The following is an 18,550-nucleotide window of genomic DNA, read 5'->3' as shown; positions in this document are numbered from 1 at the left end:
TCCAGATTCCTTTTAATAGCCCAGTTTCTTGTTAGCCAGTGATGCTTTCTTTGAGTAGAAATTACATCAAAACTAAATTTAAAGTCAAACTCAGTTTATTCATTGTGGTTATAACATTTTTTTCTCTAACATTTCAGGTAAAATTTCAGGTCTGTATGGTCACTTCCTTTTGCATTTGGTAATCTGTATTATCTGGCTTGCCTGAGTATTCGAAAGTGAACATACATACTATCTTTTCCACCTCTTCTCATACAGAAGTCTTCCTATGCCTCTAATTATTTCCATTGCTCATCTCTAGACCATGTTCCATTTCTGTTCTCTCTCCTGAGAGATGGGATGAGCAGAACTAAGCACAGAATTCAAGATGTGGGTACACCATTAACTTTTCTATAATGACATTATAATATTCTAAGCATTTTCTATTCCGTTCTTTACATATGATAACAGTTTGTTTGTATGTTGATTCCTGCTAGGCATTGAGCAGATGTTTTCATTGAACTGACTACAATGATGCTCTTTTTTCTAATTACATATAATTTAGAACATAGCACTGTGTGGGAGAAGTTCAGATGTTTCCTTCTAATATGCACTATTTTGCATTTGTCAAACACTGAATTTCATAAATCATCATGATACCCATTTGCTTAGTTTTGTTTCTCTGAAGTTCTCACAGGCTCCCCTCATACTGATGTACCCTAATTTAGTCATCTGCAAATGTTGCCAACCTCATTGTTCAATCCCCCCCATGCCTCCTCTCTTCCAGATAATAACAAATACATTCAATACGAAGCATACTACAGACCCTTGGGACAACCCAACATTAACCTCCTGCCATGTTGAAAACTGACAGCCTGTTGACTTAGGCCTGGTGTACACTACAAAGTTAGAGCAATTTAAGTTGGCTTGCATCTACTTATTTATGCATGTGCCTACACTCAAATTTGTTTCTTACCTACGTAAGCACCCCATTACGGTGATGCGGTAAAACCACCTCCCCAAATGGCATTGAGCCATGGTTGACGCAGTGTGAACTCCACTGCCCGAAGTCACAGAGACCCCAAACTCCTTAAAATACAGCATGTATTTTTAAAACACTTTTCCCCGACTTCCCAGCTTGGAGAGCACATCTAGCAGCTTTCCCTTATTGTGTGCAGCTGCCCAACTCACCAGGATGGTGACACACTCCAGACGCACTCTCTCCTGGAAGAGACAGGAGGTATTGGGTCTCCTGGGACTGTGGGAGAAGACACTGTTCAGGCACAGCTGCAAAGCAGATGTAGAAAAGTGGACATCCACAAAAAGATTGCACAGGGGATGCAGGCAAAAGGGTATGACAGGGAGCAGCAGCAGTATTGGGTGAAAGCAAAGGAACTGCAGCAAGCATAATACTAGGCCAGGGAGGCCAACAGTTGATCTAATGCTGAGCCACAGACCTGCTGCTTTTCTGATGAGCTGCATGTCATATTTGGCAGAGACCCCACCCACACCCTGCAGGTCACCCTGGATACCTTGGTGGAGCTAGAGTCACAGACCCCTGCTGTGAACAGCGAGGAGGAGGGATATGCAGCACAGGTTCCAGCTATGCCCTGAGTCAGGACATGTTCAAGACTCTGCCGCTGTCTAGCCAGTCCTGCTAGTCAAGCCAGGGCGAGTCTGATTCAGGGGAAAGAACTTTAGGCATAATTAATAGTTTCAGTGAAAGATAGAGTAATGGTTATAAATGTACAGCAAAACACAATAATTCATTGTATTATACGTCTAAATGCACACCAAGCACTATACAGCTTCTACCAGCCCACAAACATTCAGGGCCAAAGCGCAACCAAGCACAGTACATTAATATGGCTGACCCTTTCAAAGCCTCCCACAACCACATAGCTCCATGCTGGGCTCTTGTCATTGTTCTTGTGTCTGACTGTTTGAATTTAGCAGTCAGCCACTCTGCCTCCACCTGCATCATCCCGCCCAGTGGCAACTTTTCCACCTTTGCTTCATGTATATTACGCAGCACACAATAGACAGCTATAACCACTGGGATATTTTTCTGACTGAGATCCAATCTTGTAGTAAACACCACCAGCTTCCCTTCAATCTACCAAAAGCACATTCAACCATTATTCTGCACCTGTTGAGTCTGTAGCTGAATCTTTCCTTAGTGCTGTCCAGGTGGCCAGTGTATGGCTTCCTGAGCCAGGGGAGCACGGGGTAGGCTGGGTCTCACAGGATCTCTATTGGCATTTCAACATTGCCAATGGTAATCTGCTGGTCAGGCAGGGACCTATTTTCTTCCAGCTTTCTGACCAGCCCTGTGTTCTTAAAGAAGTAAGCATCACACACCTTCCCTGACCAGCCTACCTTGATACTGGTGAAGCGTTCCTGGTGATACATCAGTGCTTGCATAATCATAGAAAAACAGCCCTTGTGGCAAAGTGGGCTGGTGCCAAAATAGAGATACGTATGCCCGTACCATCCATCACCCCACTCACTTCAGGAACCTCCTGGCTGTAAATCCACTCACTATGTCCTGCACATTGCTGAGAGTCACAGTCTTGCATAACAGGACACGATTAATGGCCCTACGCACTTACATGATAATGGCCCACACTGTGGGTTTTCCAACTCCAAAATAATATCCTACTGACCGATGATAATTCAGCAAACTTCCAGCATGAGATTCACTTCTCAATTAACCATGCAGCTGTCATTCTGCTATGTGTGCCCTGGAGGACTGGGGTGAGCTTGGCATACAGACCCAGGAATGTGGCCTTTCACATCTGAAAGTTCTGCAGCCACTGCTGCTAGTTCCAAACCTGCATTATGATGCAATCTCACGAGTCAGTGCTAGTTTTTCTGGCCCAAAAGTGGTACTCCAGCATTTGATGCTGCTCTGTGAACACAACCACCAACTGTGAACTGTTTTTTCCTGTGTTCCTTACCAATCTGTCCTCAAAGAAATCATCATGTCTCCTACTGTTGTGGTTCTTCCTGTGGCTCTAATAATACTGGAGAATCGGGCATCCTCTATTTGCAACATTCAAGAAAACTCTACAGAATTGTGTGGGCTCCAGGCTTCTGTCGGAAATGGTGGACACTGAACTGTGCCGCATGGGATCTTAAAAAGACAACAAATCATGGGATAGGGATGGCATTATGGGATGGAGCAAGTTCCTTGATGGGCACTTGACTCCTAGCTCCCAGTGTTCCCTATACAGCTCATATCTATGCCACAACACACTGCAAAAAACATCCCTGAATGCACTGTGCTGTTTGGTGGTGCATGGTACACTGGGATATCTATTCACCGTGCACCACACTTTGCATTGACACAAGCACTCCTAGTGGCCATGTGAAGTGCTGACACAGTCAAGTATGTACACACACGAGCGATATACTAACTGCGTCAGTATATGCCAACATAACTCACGCCAACCACAATTTGTAGCGTAGACATGATCTCACTGGTATTTTACCTGTATGACAGTAACTGCATTGGCAGGGGAAATGCAGAATGACTGTCTCAGCTCTAACCCAGAAAGACCAACTCTGTGGGTGGTCTGACTTCTCAGTGGGGCCAAGCAAGTTCTCACTGACTTCTATGGGAACTGTGAAAAACAGGCCACTGATTTTATGTAATTTTAGGCAATTTAGTTTGGAAATTATAGCCTATACTTAAAGATGCTGAAAATACCTTAACACAAAAAAGATGAAATTATCTCCAGATCGCTCTACTTACTGCTTCATGTGCTATTTATGGAATCATTGAACTATTTAAAGACTCTTAAGGAGATTTCCTCTGTAGTTGTTATTAAAGGCTCCTTGTTAGGTAGCTGGGTGACCTTCAGAGCCTCAAAAGCCCTTTAAGGTATTTAATTTTGACAGGCCTGCAAACAGAATTTAGAGCCAATCAAGCTTGAAAGTAGAAGCTGACCCAAGTGAAATAAACTTGTAAATGCATTTCATTCATATTGTTTACTGTAGCTATTATCAGAACTGGCAAGGAATGACTCCTTGTCAAAGTCATTTCATTCATTCTGGCCACTGCAGAATTTCTCAAGGAAATATTTAGCATTTTGATATAAAAAGATGAATATGCATTTCTTTAAGGGATATATATACGTTAGGTCAAATTTATCACAGGGAAAACTATCTTTTGTCTAAAGATGGACCCAAGCTGCAAAATTCAGATCTCAGTTTCAAATGGCCTGAAGTTTATCCATTATAATATTATATCCATTATAATATTATTATTGATAATAATTATAATTACTGTAGCACTTAGGGGCCCTAGTCATAGGCCAGGACCCCACTGTGCTAGGTGCTGTACAAACACAGAACAAAAAGATGGTCTCTGCCCCCAAAGACTTACAATCTAAAGTTATTGAGGCAAGCTGCAAAATCCAGCGGTGTTCCAAGCTGGCATTTTCTCTCAAGGGTTATCTCTACTTAAGACCATGCTGATGTTCACTTACAACTACTATTGGTGATATCTGTTCCATGTTTATATCTTCAGAACTGATTTCTGTGGGAGCTACAGGTGCTCAGCACCTTTCCAAAGTTGACCCTTTATTTGCAAAGAACTGTAAATCCGAACATATACTAGAATGCTCATTGCTGCTATAAACCACCAGACTTGGCGCAGCTACTGCTAGGAGAAATTAAACTGTATCATTGCCCGAACATGAGCTATCTACACCTACTCTCCATTCATCACAAACTCTTGTACAATATTTAAAACACTCAGGTGTATTTAGCTAAGTCCCATTCTCCCATCTCATCCCCAAACAAAATCCAGCTTCTATTCACAGGGTTCCACAAACAAAATGGCAAACATGAAAATTGAGTATAACTTATGTCTATCTCCATTTTACTTCTTCCATAAACAGCAAAAGTTACATTCATCCTGTTCCCTTTTTTTCTTTTGTTAAGAAGTTGCTAGGTGTCCCTTGCCTACCATTGAGCCCTATAAAAGTCAGCAGTTTATCCTCTGCATTCTGATGACACTGGAGATACTAATAGAGTGAACCTGGAATGTTTTATAAACACCAGCAGAATCTCTAGAGTATGGCTAATGTTTAAAATACATTTTACTTTAGGGTAACAGATCAGTGTGTGAAGAATTGGTATGGGTTTTAAAATTTTGTTATTAATATGAATTTTTTAAAATATGCTAATCAACATTCTCTAAACAAATGTGCCTTTTTGTTGTTTAAATTTCACATCAAAGAAGAGCTGAGAGAATAATGCAAAACTATTCATGAATATTCACTCAGTATTTAAATGAGTGTCCCTCAGCTATGATTGCATGGTCTTTTGTGTTCAATTTCCATGAACATTTTGAAAGACTGAGTTTTATTGGCACAGATGTATGCATAAAGTTAACACCAGATTTCAGTGGTTATAATATCAACATTTTAACAAATTCCATACCTTCCTCGGTTTAGCCCAGTTGGGCTTTGCATAAGTCACATGGCTCTTCGGAAAAGGTGTGTCTTTTCCATTAAGTCTTCAGTATATGTCTTTTCCATCATGACTTCATCTCATATTCTGAAGTATTACAGTTTGTAAAGATGTGTCAGCAGGGGTATGTACACAAACCACTGTTTGCACAGAAAATTTCAGAGAAAAATATCTACCACAACGCATAGTTACTTAAAAGGAGCATTCTCTGCTTGAATTAGGGTAAGATTTTCAAAAATGACATCAATGAGGGTTAGAAGTCTAGGCACTTTTGAAAATTAACACTAGGCACCTATCTGCATCTAAATACCTTTACAAATCTGGCCCTAAGTGATTTAGAAACTTAAGTCTTATTTAAGTCCATAAAACTTAGGAGTCCTAATACCTCACTCACATTTGAACATGGAATTTAAGTGTCTCAATTACTTAGGTACACCTTCTCCAAAGGTAATTGGGTGCCTAAGTCCCATTGGAATGAGACATCTAAATATCTTTGATCTGGGCCTTACATCCTTTTGAAACTTTCACCTTAAGGCCCAAAATTTAGGTTTTGTATTTTTTAAAAAGTGTTTTGTAAAATCTAGACTAAATAAAAATATTTATGTCATTGTAAAATGTCAGTTAAAATGTAAATGTAAATATCCCCCAAAGTGAAAACAACCAACCAGGGGTGGCTCTAGGCACCAGCTAAACTAGAAGGTGCTTGAGGAGGCAAAATATATGGGGCGGCATAATGCTGGAGCCCCAGTTCAAACCTGAGGCAGCATCCTGGGCAGGATCCTGACCGCCCTAGGGGGGCGGTAACCGGCCTGTTGTTCTGCCACAGGGGTGTGGTGGGGCAGGGGGCCTGCTAAGTGGGGAGCATGTCCCTGACACTCTCCTGCGGGCAGCGGCCACCCCCCCTCAGGCAGGAACCGGTAGCATGGCCCTGCCCCGGCTGCAGAGGACAGGCGGAACATGGGGCCTGGGTAGGCCGCCGCCCGGAGGGGGGCAGCAGGGACAAGCCAAGGAGAAGTGGCCCGCCCGGGCCCCATGTTCCTCCCATCCTCTGCAGCCGGGGGAGGGCCACGCTACTGGCTCCCACCTGAGGGGGGGTGTGTGTGTGTGGCCACTGTGGGCGCCAGTAGCGCAACCCTGCCCTGGCTACAGAGGATGGGCGGAACATGAGGCCCAGGCTGGCCGCTCCTCCTTGGCTTGTCCCCGCCTCTGCCTCCTCCTCCCCTCTGCTCTGCCTCCTGCCAGGGGAGGGGAGAGGGGAGCGGAGCGGCAGCCCAGGCTAAACCGAACTCGTGCCGGGGCCAAGGCAAAGACTGAGGATGAGCGGGGCTGGGATCCAGCAGCAGCCCCAACCCCCAGCTGTTGGAGTGGCAGCGATGGGAGATTAATCCACCTTGGGCCAGATCTGCAGCAAGGTAAGAGTTGGGCTGGGCAGGAGGGTCCCCGGGACCCCTGAGAAGCTTCTGCCTGCTGGAGTCTCAAGGCTGCCACCTCCCTCCCCAGCCCTGCACAGCGCGCCGATGCCTGGAGTCTCCTTCTGCCTCCCCCCCCTGCAGGGGGCAAGCAACCTGGCAGAGAGGGGCAGCATCTCTCCAGCAAGCCCAGCACCTCTTCCTTGGCTCCTCCAGCCCCAGAGCTCTCTCCATTGCATGCCCCTCGGGCTCCCAGCTGGGCGGCCTCAGCACTGGGAAAACACCAGCAGGGCTGGGTCTAGTGTGTATCGGAGCTCGTGGGAAGCTCTCTCGCCCCAATGACTAGCGCCTTACCTATGGCAAGTACAGTAGTGCAATAGGAGTGTGATGTGAAAAATTTCGTGTCACATTGTGACACCGTCACTCAAATCACAATTATGTGTATGTACTGTGCTGCCCTATCGGCGCCATTTGCGCTAATTTCTGTTTTGTGTCGGTGCCAGTGGTTATAGGGCTAAAATGCTGGGACAAAAACAAAAACAACTTTCCGGTGCTGCTTACCGGCAACACAGAGAGAAACGGCAAAAAGAATTAGAAAAACTATTTTAAAAAAGTCGACAATCAAGGAGAAAGCTCTAAGCAACGCATTGAAGGTGATTATTCATCAACTGATGAAGACCAGTCGAACCAGATTACCTTTATCAACTGATAAAGATGAACAATCTGACCAAAGATTATCTTCGCTAACTGAAAAAGACAAACAATCACAATCCATCCAAAGATTTATTACTTCAGCTGAAGAGTCCAAAAACGAAGAACTGTTATCCAAATCTAAACCTGAAGAACAATTATTGGACGGTGGAGAGACATAGGATCGGATTCAAGTACATGGCCGACAATAATTACTGATGCAATGCGAATTATTGTGAAAAAAGGTCCTTCAAAACTAGATCCTACATTTGAATATCCATTTAATGAGTTGAATTATCGATGTATGCCATCCAGTAAGAAGAAAAAAATGGAAAATGGGGAACAAATTAATAGATTGTGGTTAGTGTATTCACAGACCAAAGATGTAGTTTTTTGTTTTTGCTGCAAACTGTTCTGTAACTCGGACATTCTTCTGGCAACTGCAGGTTTTAATGACAGGCAAAATTTGCATCAGCATTTGAAAGAACATGAAACATAAAAAAATCATTTATGCTCATTGACAAATTGGATTGAGCTGTCAAACAGATTACGTTCTGGTACAACAACTGATGCAGTACAGCAACGTCAACTAAATTCAGAATTTCTACGTTGGCAAGCTGTGTTGGAACATTTACTGGCAATCATTAATTTCCTAGCTGAACAGTGCCTCGCATTCCATGGATCCTCGGATATTTTATATGAGAATAACAATGGAAATTTCTTAAAATTGTTTGAGTTATTGGCAAAATTTGATAATGTTATGGCTGAGCATGTACAAAGAGTGAAAGATGGAGAGATTCACACCCATTATTTGGGTAAAAATACACAAAATGAGATAATAGAATTAATTTTTAATAGAGTGCGTAATGAAATTTTATTGAATTTGAAACATGCCAAATATTACTCAATTATAGTTGATTGTACTCAAGAACTGAGCAAATGTGAATAGTTTTACAATTTCTGAAATTGATGAAAATGCAGAAGTGAAAATTTGTGAACACTTTCTAGAATTTATACCAGTGAACGAAATACTGGGAAAGCCCTCACAGATGTAATTCTACAGAGATTGGAACACTATTGGAATACCTTTGGAAATTATGCGTGGACAAGAGTACGATAACGGCTCAAACATGCGAGAACGACATGCGGGTGTACAGCAAAGTATACTGAACAATCGAGCTTTTTTCATTCCTTGCATTGCGTATTCACTCAATCTGGTTGTTAGTGATGCCGCCAAATCATCTAAAGATGCCGTTTCATATTTTACCACAGTGCAAGCAATTTACAACTTTTTTAGTGCTTCCACACACTGTTGGGCAGTCTTGAAGAAGCATCTTGAACAAAACCTCACACTTAAACCTCTAAGTCAAACTAGATGGGAAAGCAGGTTATACACTATTAGACCATTCCAATATTCATCAGAAGAGATTTACAATGCACTATTTGAAATAAGCCAGGACTTGTCATATGATCCTTCATTTTGACATGAAGCTGAAACAGTGGCTCAGAAAATGATGCAGTTTCAATTTTCATGTTGCACGGTTATTTAGCATAATATTCTAAATCAAATTAATTTGACCAGCAAAGTTATGCAGAACATAACCATAGACATATCCGAGGCAAAGACAATTTTGAATAGAATGCTGGAATATTTAAAAAATACCGTTCAGATGAAGGATTTGAAGAAACTATCAAAGCAGCAACAACAATAGCAGAGGATCTTGATTTTGAACCAACATTTGCACCTCAACAATTCATTCGTCCTCAGAAAAAAACAAGACAGTTTTATTATGAGGCTCATGATGATCCTATTCTCGATCCAAATGAAAGGTTTAAAATTGAATGTTTCTATTGCATTTTGGATGTAGGTATAACTTCCATTGAAGAAAGATTGTCAGTTGCATGGTCACTGTGAAACTTTTGAATTTTTATATGATATTGGAAATACTAAAAATCAGTTTTCCAAAGAAGACCTCATGAAGCACTGCCAAGACCTACATTTAGTGCTCAGTGCTGATATCACTGCTGACATTGATGCGGTAGAATTGTATGATGAATTAATCGCTTTATCTGAGCTAATAAGTCCTAAAACATCTCCTCTAAAAGTACTAGAATTTATAGCAAGAAATGATTTTTTCACTCCAAACACTGCTATAGCATTACACATTCTTTTAACATTACCAGTATCAGTGGCTTCTGGTGAGCGCAGTTTCTCAAAACTTAAATTACTAAAAAATTATTTGAAGTCCACCATGTCTCAAAATCGTTAGGACTTGCATTAATTTCAATTTAAAGTACTATTGCAAAAAAAAATTAGATTTCACTGACTTATTAAAAGACTACACAAGTATAAATACCAGAAAAATTCAGTTCATATACATTTTTAATTTATGAGAAACTGGAAGACACTAACATTTTTCATTACAGTTTATAGTTGAACCCAAATTGTTTGTAATTGTGATTTTGTTAAAATTAAATGTTAAAATTACACTAGAAGGAAATTGTTTTTTTCACTAACTACAAATTCTCTGTTTTCATTTTTTTTAAATTTTAAACAGTCAAAACAAAACTGCAAAGTGCAAACATGTAAAAGCAAAAAAAAAAAAAAAAGCGGGGGGGGTGGAGCCAATTTTTTTTTTTGCGTGGGGCAGCAAAAAACCTAGAGCTGGCCCTGCAAACAACAGCATCAGGCTACTGTATGAAAACCAGAAAATGAAACTGCCTAGAAACCCTAGTGAAACGAACATTTCTATTTTTATTGTCTAGTTGAATGCAAAAAGAAAACTACCAGCATAACAGAGGTGAAAAGCAAATCAGGTTTAAAAAATACATTTCAGTTTAGTAATCTCTGGTGTTATTTCAATAACAGATAAGAGACAGTTCAATTTTTTTTTATCATGTCTCTGCTCCTTTCAGACTCTATGGGTATGAAATGAGAGGTTTTGTGTTTTTATAGGTTTCTTTCCATTCTAATATTTTAATGCACTCTAATTATTAATTTTTATTTTGTACAACAGTCTATTATTATTGTACACAGGACCCAAAATGTTCTAGAAGGATGACCTTGTGGTTAATGCACTGGACCAGGACTGAGGAGATATGAGTTAATTTCCAAGCTCTCCCTCAGACCTGCTGTGAGACCTTGGACAAGTTGTTTAATTTCACTGTGTTTCAGTTCCTCATCTGCAAAATGGGGATAATAATGCTTCCATAACTGCTGTGAGAACAAATTGATTAAAATGTTTCTGAGGCATGCAGATTTTATGGTGATGGGGCTACAAAAAAGAAAGATACCTTTACCAAACAGAACACTACAGTCTTTGCCTTTAAAAGTTTACAATCTACAGTGAATCTGTGTCATTGATATTATTTTGTAAGCTGTTTTATGTCATTGATTCACAAACTTTTTTGTACTGCAGGCAATTTTTTTGACAGACCATTTCATGGCTATCTCCCTTCCTGATCCTGAATGTACACCTTCCCCGCAGTAACCTGACTGGCAGCTTGGTTACATGAAAGCGACATTAAAACAGAATTAAGGAAACAAAAGAGAAATTGTCACTTTTATGCAATGGATGCATAAAAGTAATACAACACCATCTTCCCCATTTTGTACCTATGCTTTTCATTTCTGTTCCCTGGGTACAGGGCTTTTTGGTGCCAAATAAGTCCTGGCTGCTCGCTTTTTCCACTTCTCTAATTTCTCCAGTCCATTTTGCAGTATGGTTCTGTCGTTCTGTGTGTGTGCTACCCCTACAATTTTGTTGTCCTCCACAAATGTAATCACAGTTAGATTTCCACCAAAAAAAAACACAAACAAACAAACAAACAAAAAAAAACACACTGGCCAAAAAAAGACACGAAGCAGTTACACAGGGTACAAAGTTTGTTTTTTTCAAAGTTACTCAAGAAAGCATCTAGAAATCCTGGGTTACAACTCCCAAAATGGACTCCTTAAATGATGGTGCACTCCTCACCGCTGGAAAGCAGGTCTGTGGAACATGTAAAAATGCTACACTAATCACCAATGGACCACAAACCATAATTTTCAAACCATTGTTCTGTCAACACAATGTTATATAATATAGGAGTAAACTATATAATGTGTTCAAGCTGTTAACATTTACTAGTTACCTTATGATAACTTAGACCCTAAAGCTGCAATGAGAACTGAAGTAGGTTTTAGCCCATGAAAGCTTATGCCCAAATAAATTTGTTAGTCTCTAAGGTGCCACAAGGACTCCTTGCTGTTTTTTCTGATACAGACGAACACGGCTACCACACTGAAACATCTTGACTTCAGTGTGCCTAAGTGCAAATGCCCAGGTCTACCTACACTATTCTCACTGTAGGACTCGAACATTAGTTTTCACTACTACGCTGAAATATATATTGATAATTAGTTAAAAAAGAAAAAAAAAGTGCATAAAGTGCATATTTGTCACTTTCCCAGCTCATCAAGCTTTCATGTTCAGTTTATTATGTTAGACTTTTTACACCTTCATTTGACTATTGAAGAATTTTGAGAACATCCCTTCAGGCTTGCAGAGATCTAATGATGGATCGATTGCAGCTATAAAACTGAGCACTGTGGTTAATTCTACCTAGCTTTTCCCAACAGGTATCTCTGCAAGGTGCTAGAGTAAAATAAATAAATCCTCATACATAAGGGATGAAGTGGATAAAAATTTAAATTATAGCATTAATGTTAATAAGGAATGTAAATTTACATTTACATTGGGTTTACTTTGTTTTAAATTATCCAGAAAGGAACATTCTTGATTAGCAAATCAATAAGATAGGGGCCTAATCTGCCATTCTTTGCACAGCCAAATTTCCCATTGATACCAGTGGGAGTCTTGCGTGAGTGCAAAGTATGGTGAATTAGGTCCCAAAAGAGAAACTTATCTCTTTTTAATTCTGTATTCTTGTCATATCAATCCATTTCACTTGCAAGAATTTCCCAGATGGTGTAAAACCTTCTCAAATTATTCAGGATGAGTGTCATAATGCTGAAACTATAAAACAGGGTATTATCAGATAAAAATAAATGTTTTTCACTTTCAAGTTTATCTACCTTTCTAGTGTAAATGTTACAGCTATTAAAATAGGTTGTTTATAGTTGTCCCTTTTCAAACTGTTTGGCCTTGTGCTTGTCAATGCAGATAATAGTTCACATTAATGAGCCATTCATTGAATGAATGAGTGAATGAAAGTCTCACAAGAAAGAAAGTGATTTCAAAAGACAGATATTAACATAGGAATGAGATTTTTTTTCCTTAAATCTACATAATGGAAGCTGATGAACGCCTTAGAATTCCTTACACGTTGACTGTAATTAACATTAATATACACTTACATAAGTGGGCATATGAATTACACATTACAGTTAGTGGCATGTACACACTGGAAATTTTTAATAGGCAAATCAGGTCTGGCAATCTTGAGTCTTTCAAGTTTAACAAGAGCTGGAACTGTTTTGTTCAATCATACTTCCTAACCACCTGCATTTGCACAGGATACTGTGCAAAATTATATAACTAATTACTCTTACCTTTCTGAACCTACATAATTCTTCGGATTTCACGTATCTTGGCACATTCATGTGGCACTGGCAATGATCCCACAACTGTTTACAAAGTTCTTATACTTCCATACCCGGACTGTCGGACTTTAAGAATAATGTGCCTCCATATACTAGCAATCTGTGGCCTAAAATTTCAGGTTTTAAATTATTTCCATTACTTGTTTTTTAATTCTAATAAAACATTCATAACAAAATATAGCACATTGTTCAGACAGAATGGACTGAATATTAATTGTCTTATTCACATAACTAATTCCACTGATTTCAAAACTGCCTTACCATAAATGGGACTATGAGTGTGAGTAAGGCAAGTAGAATTTGGCCCAATATACAATATAGAGCAATACATACAAAACGGGCATGGTAGGGTAACACTAAGTCCCACTACTTAAGGATGTGCTTACAAAGTCCTTTGCTGGATGGGGAAATTTGCCAAATTTCAACTACAAAAACATCAGGCTCTAGAGAGGGGGGAGGGGAGGAGACTATGGCAAAACTGACTAAACCATTTTAAATCAAGCTTAAAAAAAATAATTATTCCTCATGAAGAGACTAAGCCTGTAAAATGTCAGCTCGAAAAGGTAAAACTCCAACCAAGTTATAAGCAACTGAAAGCTGGGAGTTATAATAAAAAGTGCTGGGCAAATGGAATATAGTCAGGAGAGCTCAGGACAGGTTATACTGTGTGCCTGTATAAATATTGTGGGGGAGATTCTGTGCTGCACCAAAACTCGTAGCCCAGGGGGAAGGGAACACTATGATATCTTTAAGTCACCTTAACCACTTCCCAATTCTGCGGTGCTCCAGGCCTCTAGTGTACAGCCCTGGAAGCCGTTCTAAGTTATAGCTGTCTCAGAGGGCTGCTTTATGAGTCAGCACATTAATTAGCATCTCTGCAGGTAGCTGTAGCCTCACCTGCTCCCACAACATACCCTATAGACTTGCAAAGAGATCCCTCAAAGGCAGTCTTATGGCTGTCCTACTAAGCTGGGGAAATCCTCCCACAACTGGAAGCAGGTCTTTTAGGGTCCCTCAGAGCTGCTCCAATGCTTTTACATGGCTAAAAGGGGCTGCAGAGGGAGTGAGAATCTCACTGTACACACACATCTATATAAACACTGGATTTTAAAACAAAATCTTCTACCATATTCTTGAAACCTTTTGTATTTGTCCTATAGACATCTATGTTCACAGACAGTGAATTTTAGGGCTGCACACTAGAATACTCATGGAAAGTGAACTTTAAATTTGCTTTCTGTGGGCACACCCATACTCACATGATTATAGGAGCTAAGTTCTTCCAGGCCCCGATTCAGGACAGCACTTAGCACATACTTAATAGGAGCTGAACACATGTTTAAAATTAAACATGTGCTTAGGTGTTTGGCTGAATAATGATGCTTTCCTGAACGAATCAGGGTTTCGGCGAGGGAACAGAAACATAAATACAGTGTAATTTGTTACCAATCACAACTAAGCAACACAGCTTGCTATTTTGGATTTCAAATATTAAGCTATAAATAACCTTCACAAATCATTTCATAGACTATTTTATGATTAAATTTGAGAAAATAACACTCTAGTCTCAGGAATCCTGTGAACAATGAAAAAGGTAAACATTTTTGTATATATTATTTGTTATGACTATTCAGTCAACTTAGTAATAGTGTAAATAATGGGAAGGAAGACTATTAGCCCACTAATTGTTTTATTTTTTCCTCTTTACCCATCTATGCTCTGTGTGGCCACTCTTCAAGAAAAAGCGTTTGTGTTGATAGTGATCTTTACCACATTATGCACTACATGGGCACATGTTGTATGACTACTCTTACAAGAAAACTAATTCTGACCCATACCTCACATTATAAATCCACTCAGTTTGTCCAGACTTTCACATAATAGAGAAGGGATAACAGCTGAAGAAATAGTTGTACCGTTGACTGATCATTTATATTTAACTGTACGTATTAGTTTTAATATACATATAAGGGAAATTGCAAGTATAGAGCCGAGCCTGTTATCCGTACTTACGCAAACAGACGACTTCACTGGAAATACTCAGGGCTTACAAATACACACATGCTTAACTTTAAGCACATGCACAAGTCTTCAGAAGCGGAGTTTATATATCACATCAGCCTTTAAAAAAAAAACCTAAAATATTTTAAAGACAGAAACCAGGTTGTCAAAAAGGTGAGTATGCAACTTAAATTTAAAATAAGAATGTCCCTTAATAGAACATTCCTCTAGCGAGGGGCGAGGTGAACAAATGCACGATATTGAGAGAATGCAAATAGAAGAAGAGGGAGGGGACAATAATAAATCAAAGGAACACAACAATCTGGTTGGGGTATACACCAGTATTAAGGGCCTTTAATAAGACAGATTGGAAATGCCTAAAATATTAAACATAACATTCAAAATCTGATATTTAAATGTATCAGCAACCAGTGAAGGTGGAAATATGGAGGACAGTGAGAAATTATCCTAGCTGAATGGTTCTGAATGGACTGGAGGTTATGGATCCAAGAATGTAAAAGAATATTTCACTTTCCTAATGGGGATATTCTGTAGTCAATGGATGAACTAAATTTTTAATACTACTACTTTGCACTTACATAGGACTTTTAATTTTTTTGGCACCTTCTAAGTATTGTTTATTGACTGATTTAGCAACCCAGCTAGACTACCAGTTGAGAGTCACAATGAACAGCTTCCCCATACATTCCATGCTGGAACCACACCTCTCATTTTGACTTCTAATTTGAAAACAAAACACTTGATTTAACATTATTTTAAACATACATGTGGATACAAATATACTCTACATAAATAAACATCAATCCTGAAAACAGAGTCCCATTCTTCCATGACCCCCACATACCTGATTAAATTACTCAATAAACCATAGTATACTTGAAGATACCAGAATATCTTCCCCCACCCCCAAAAGGATATAGTACTATTTTTGTGGACTTATACTGGAACAGGGAAAAACAAGACTAGATTTAAGTAGGTTGCCAGGCTCCTAAATTCCATGGGAATCAATGGAAATTAGAATCCTAAATTCTTTTGTGAATCTGGGCTCCAGTTCCTATTCTTGGCCATAATGTACCCAGATGAATCTCATGCGCAGAGAGGTGAAGGAAGAGGTCACAATATCCCCTTTATACTCGTGCAAAATAATGGGTATAACTGGAGCCCAAGCACAGGGATAGCTACCTCCACCCACCTGCTAGGGTGTGAGCCCCCAAAGTTGATAAGGAGAAGATGGTGCCATTGCTCATTCCCCCTTAGTTCTAGTTAGCAGAGGTAGCCTGTACACAAAAGGAGTGTGCTGCACCATCTCACATGCTTCGAAGCTCCAGGAGGCTGAATTCCAGAGGCAGAATTGCTCCTGGAGCTCTCCTCTGGAATGAAGCAAAACAAGCCTTCTGTTGGAAAACATAATTTATTCACTGAATTGCACTGGCTTCATATTCAGATATTTAGCAGTTATATTTCAAATCTGGATGCTGGGGCTTTATTGGAGGTGAAAGGATTTGAGCAAATGTTGTCTGATTATGCAAGGAATGTCATTATCAACTAGCTTCACGCAGAGCACCCATAATCTTTGGAAGCAGGCTGCTGGCATGATGAATTCCACTCTATTTTGGTCTCAACAAGCCTCGCTCTGGCAGCATCCTCTTCTCCAGATTGGCAAGCCCCCTTTTTATGACATATTCTCCCCTGGTGTAATTACACTGAGATTAGTGGAGTTACACCAGGGATGAATCTGGCCAATTATGAGATTAAACCTTTGCCAGCCTGTAGTAGGAATTGCAGCTACCTTTGATACAGCTATGGACATCTTTTAAACCAAAAGGATACCATTCAGTAGTTCTGGAAAAAATGTACTCTCCACACATATTATTGAACGGGAATATCCTCACTAGCACAGTCTAGCTTGCACACTGAGCTTCAAATATGTTAGCAAGTTTTCTGAGCCAACAGTTTGACCTAAACATTATCTTAAACATAGTATGGGAAACAGATCTTACAAACATCATCTTCCAGAATGGGCAGTCATTACCTGCTACATTGTTGTTCCTCGTGTGCTGATTCAGAGACACGCACACAACTAGCAAGTTATTTTGCCTTAACATTGCTGAGGTTACAATTAAGGTTTTGCACTAGAGTAAAACATTGAATGAAGCTGGGGTACATATTTGCTTTTGTGTATCTGTTGGCAATAGAAGCAAAATCCTCATGGAGTGCTGGCATAGTAGCGTTAGTGGTGTATGCAACATGAAGTTTGAGAGGAATGCACATCTTTTCCTTTATTTCAAGGGTTCTCAAACTGGGGGTCAGGACATCTCAGGGAAATGCAAGGTTCTTACATTGGGGGGGGGGGGTCGCAAACTGTCAGCCTCCACCCCAAATCTTGCTTTGCCTCCAGCATTTATAATGGTGTTAAATATATAAAACAGCATTTTAATTGATGGGAGGTCACAATCAGAGGCTTGCTATGTGAAAGGGGTCACCAGTAAAAAAGTTTCAGAATCACTGCTTTATTTACATGCTTTTAAGGTTTTGGGTGGCTGTGGTGTGTCCTGACGCAACCTTAACTGTCACTGCATATAACTTTGTTAAATTATAGAAACATGGAAAAATAATCCTATATTATTTAATGTTTGGGCAGAACAAGGTAGGGAATCAGGACTTCTGGATTTCTTAATGTTCTGCTGCTGACTCACTAGAACATTAATAAGTTATTTAAATTCCTCTCTGCTTCAATTTCTCCACCTTAAAACTCAGATAATATCACGTTCCTATCTCTTATGATTCTGGACAGGGCCGGCTCCAGGGTTTTTCCTGCCCCAAGCGGCCAAAAAAAAAAAAAAAAGCTGTGCTCGCCTTCGGCGGCAGCTCCACCGCACCACTTTCTTCTTCGGTGGCAGGTCCTTCCCTCCCAGAGGGACTGAGCGAACCACCGCCGAATTGCTGCCCAAGAGCCTGACGTGCTGCCCCTTCCCCTTGGCCGCCCCAAGCACCTGCTTGCTGAGCTGGTGCCTGGAGCCAGCCCTGCTTCTGGAATGTCTCTTTCAGAAAAATTGTTTCTCTAAATTAATAGATATCTCTAATGGCCCAAATTTGGGTAGTGATAATTCCTCTTTTCCCACTGTTTCAGTGCAAGGAGTTTCTTAAAGACCATAATGAGTGCCAAAGGACTAATTCTACTATATAGAAATGTGAATCGACACAGATGTGTAGACTAACATTGTGATAGATATGGACAAATGTGAAAAAAATATCCCTATGTGCAGTGTGACAAAATGGGATGTGAATGACTGTGTGCATTGCGTTCACAGTAAATAGCTTTATGGGATTATCCTGCCACAGAGGACACAAGGGTGGGTTTGGAGGC

The 18,550-nt window shown here is 40.1% G+C and overlaps 1 protein-coding gene across 7 annotated transcripts in view; it reads right to left on the bottom strand.

The window, feature by feature from the left end:
- The window catches only part of HDAC11 (histone deacetylase 11), a 130,201-nt gene extending 127,423 nt beyond the window's left edge, over positions 1-2,778 (bottom strand). For 2 of the 7 annotated variants that reach the window (XM_039546054.1, XM_039546053.1), the window contains exons 1-2: positions 2,356-2,582; positions 1,168-1,234 (exon numbers count right to left, since the gene is read on the bottom strand). In XM_039546054.1, the coding sequence (XP_039401988.1) occupies positions 1,168-1,234; positions 2,356-2,470 (182 nt within the window). In that variant the 5' untranslated portion in view covers positions 2,471-2,582. The other 5 variants (XM_039546057.1, XM_039546058.1, XM_039546060.1 and 2 more) reach the window with 5 other exon arrangements.
- Positions 2,779-18,550: the final 15,772 nt, after the last annotated feature.

The sequence above is a fragment of the Mauremys reevesii genome, linkage group 7 (assembly GCF_016161935.1).
Source record: "Mauremys reevesii isolate NIE-2019 linkage group 7, ASM1616193v1, whole genome shotgun sequence".
Lineage (NCBI taxonomy): Eukaryota > Metazoa > Chordata > Testudines > Geoemydidae > Mauremys > Mauremys reevesii.
This window is presented reverse-complemented; position numbering and strand designations above follow the sequence as displayed.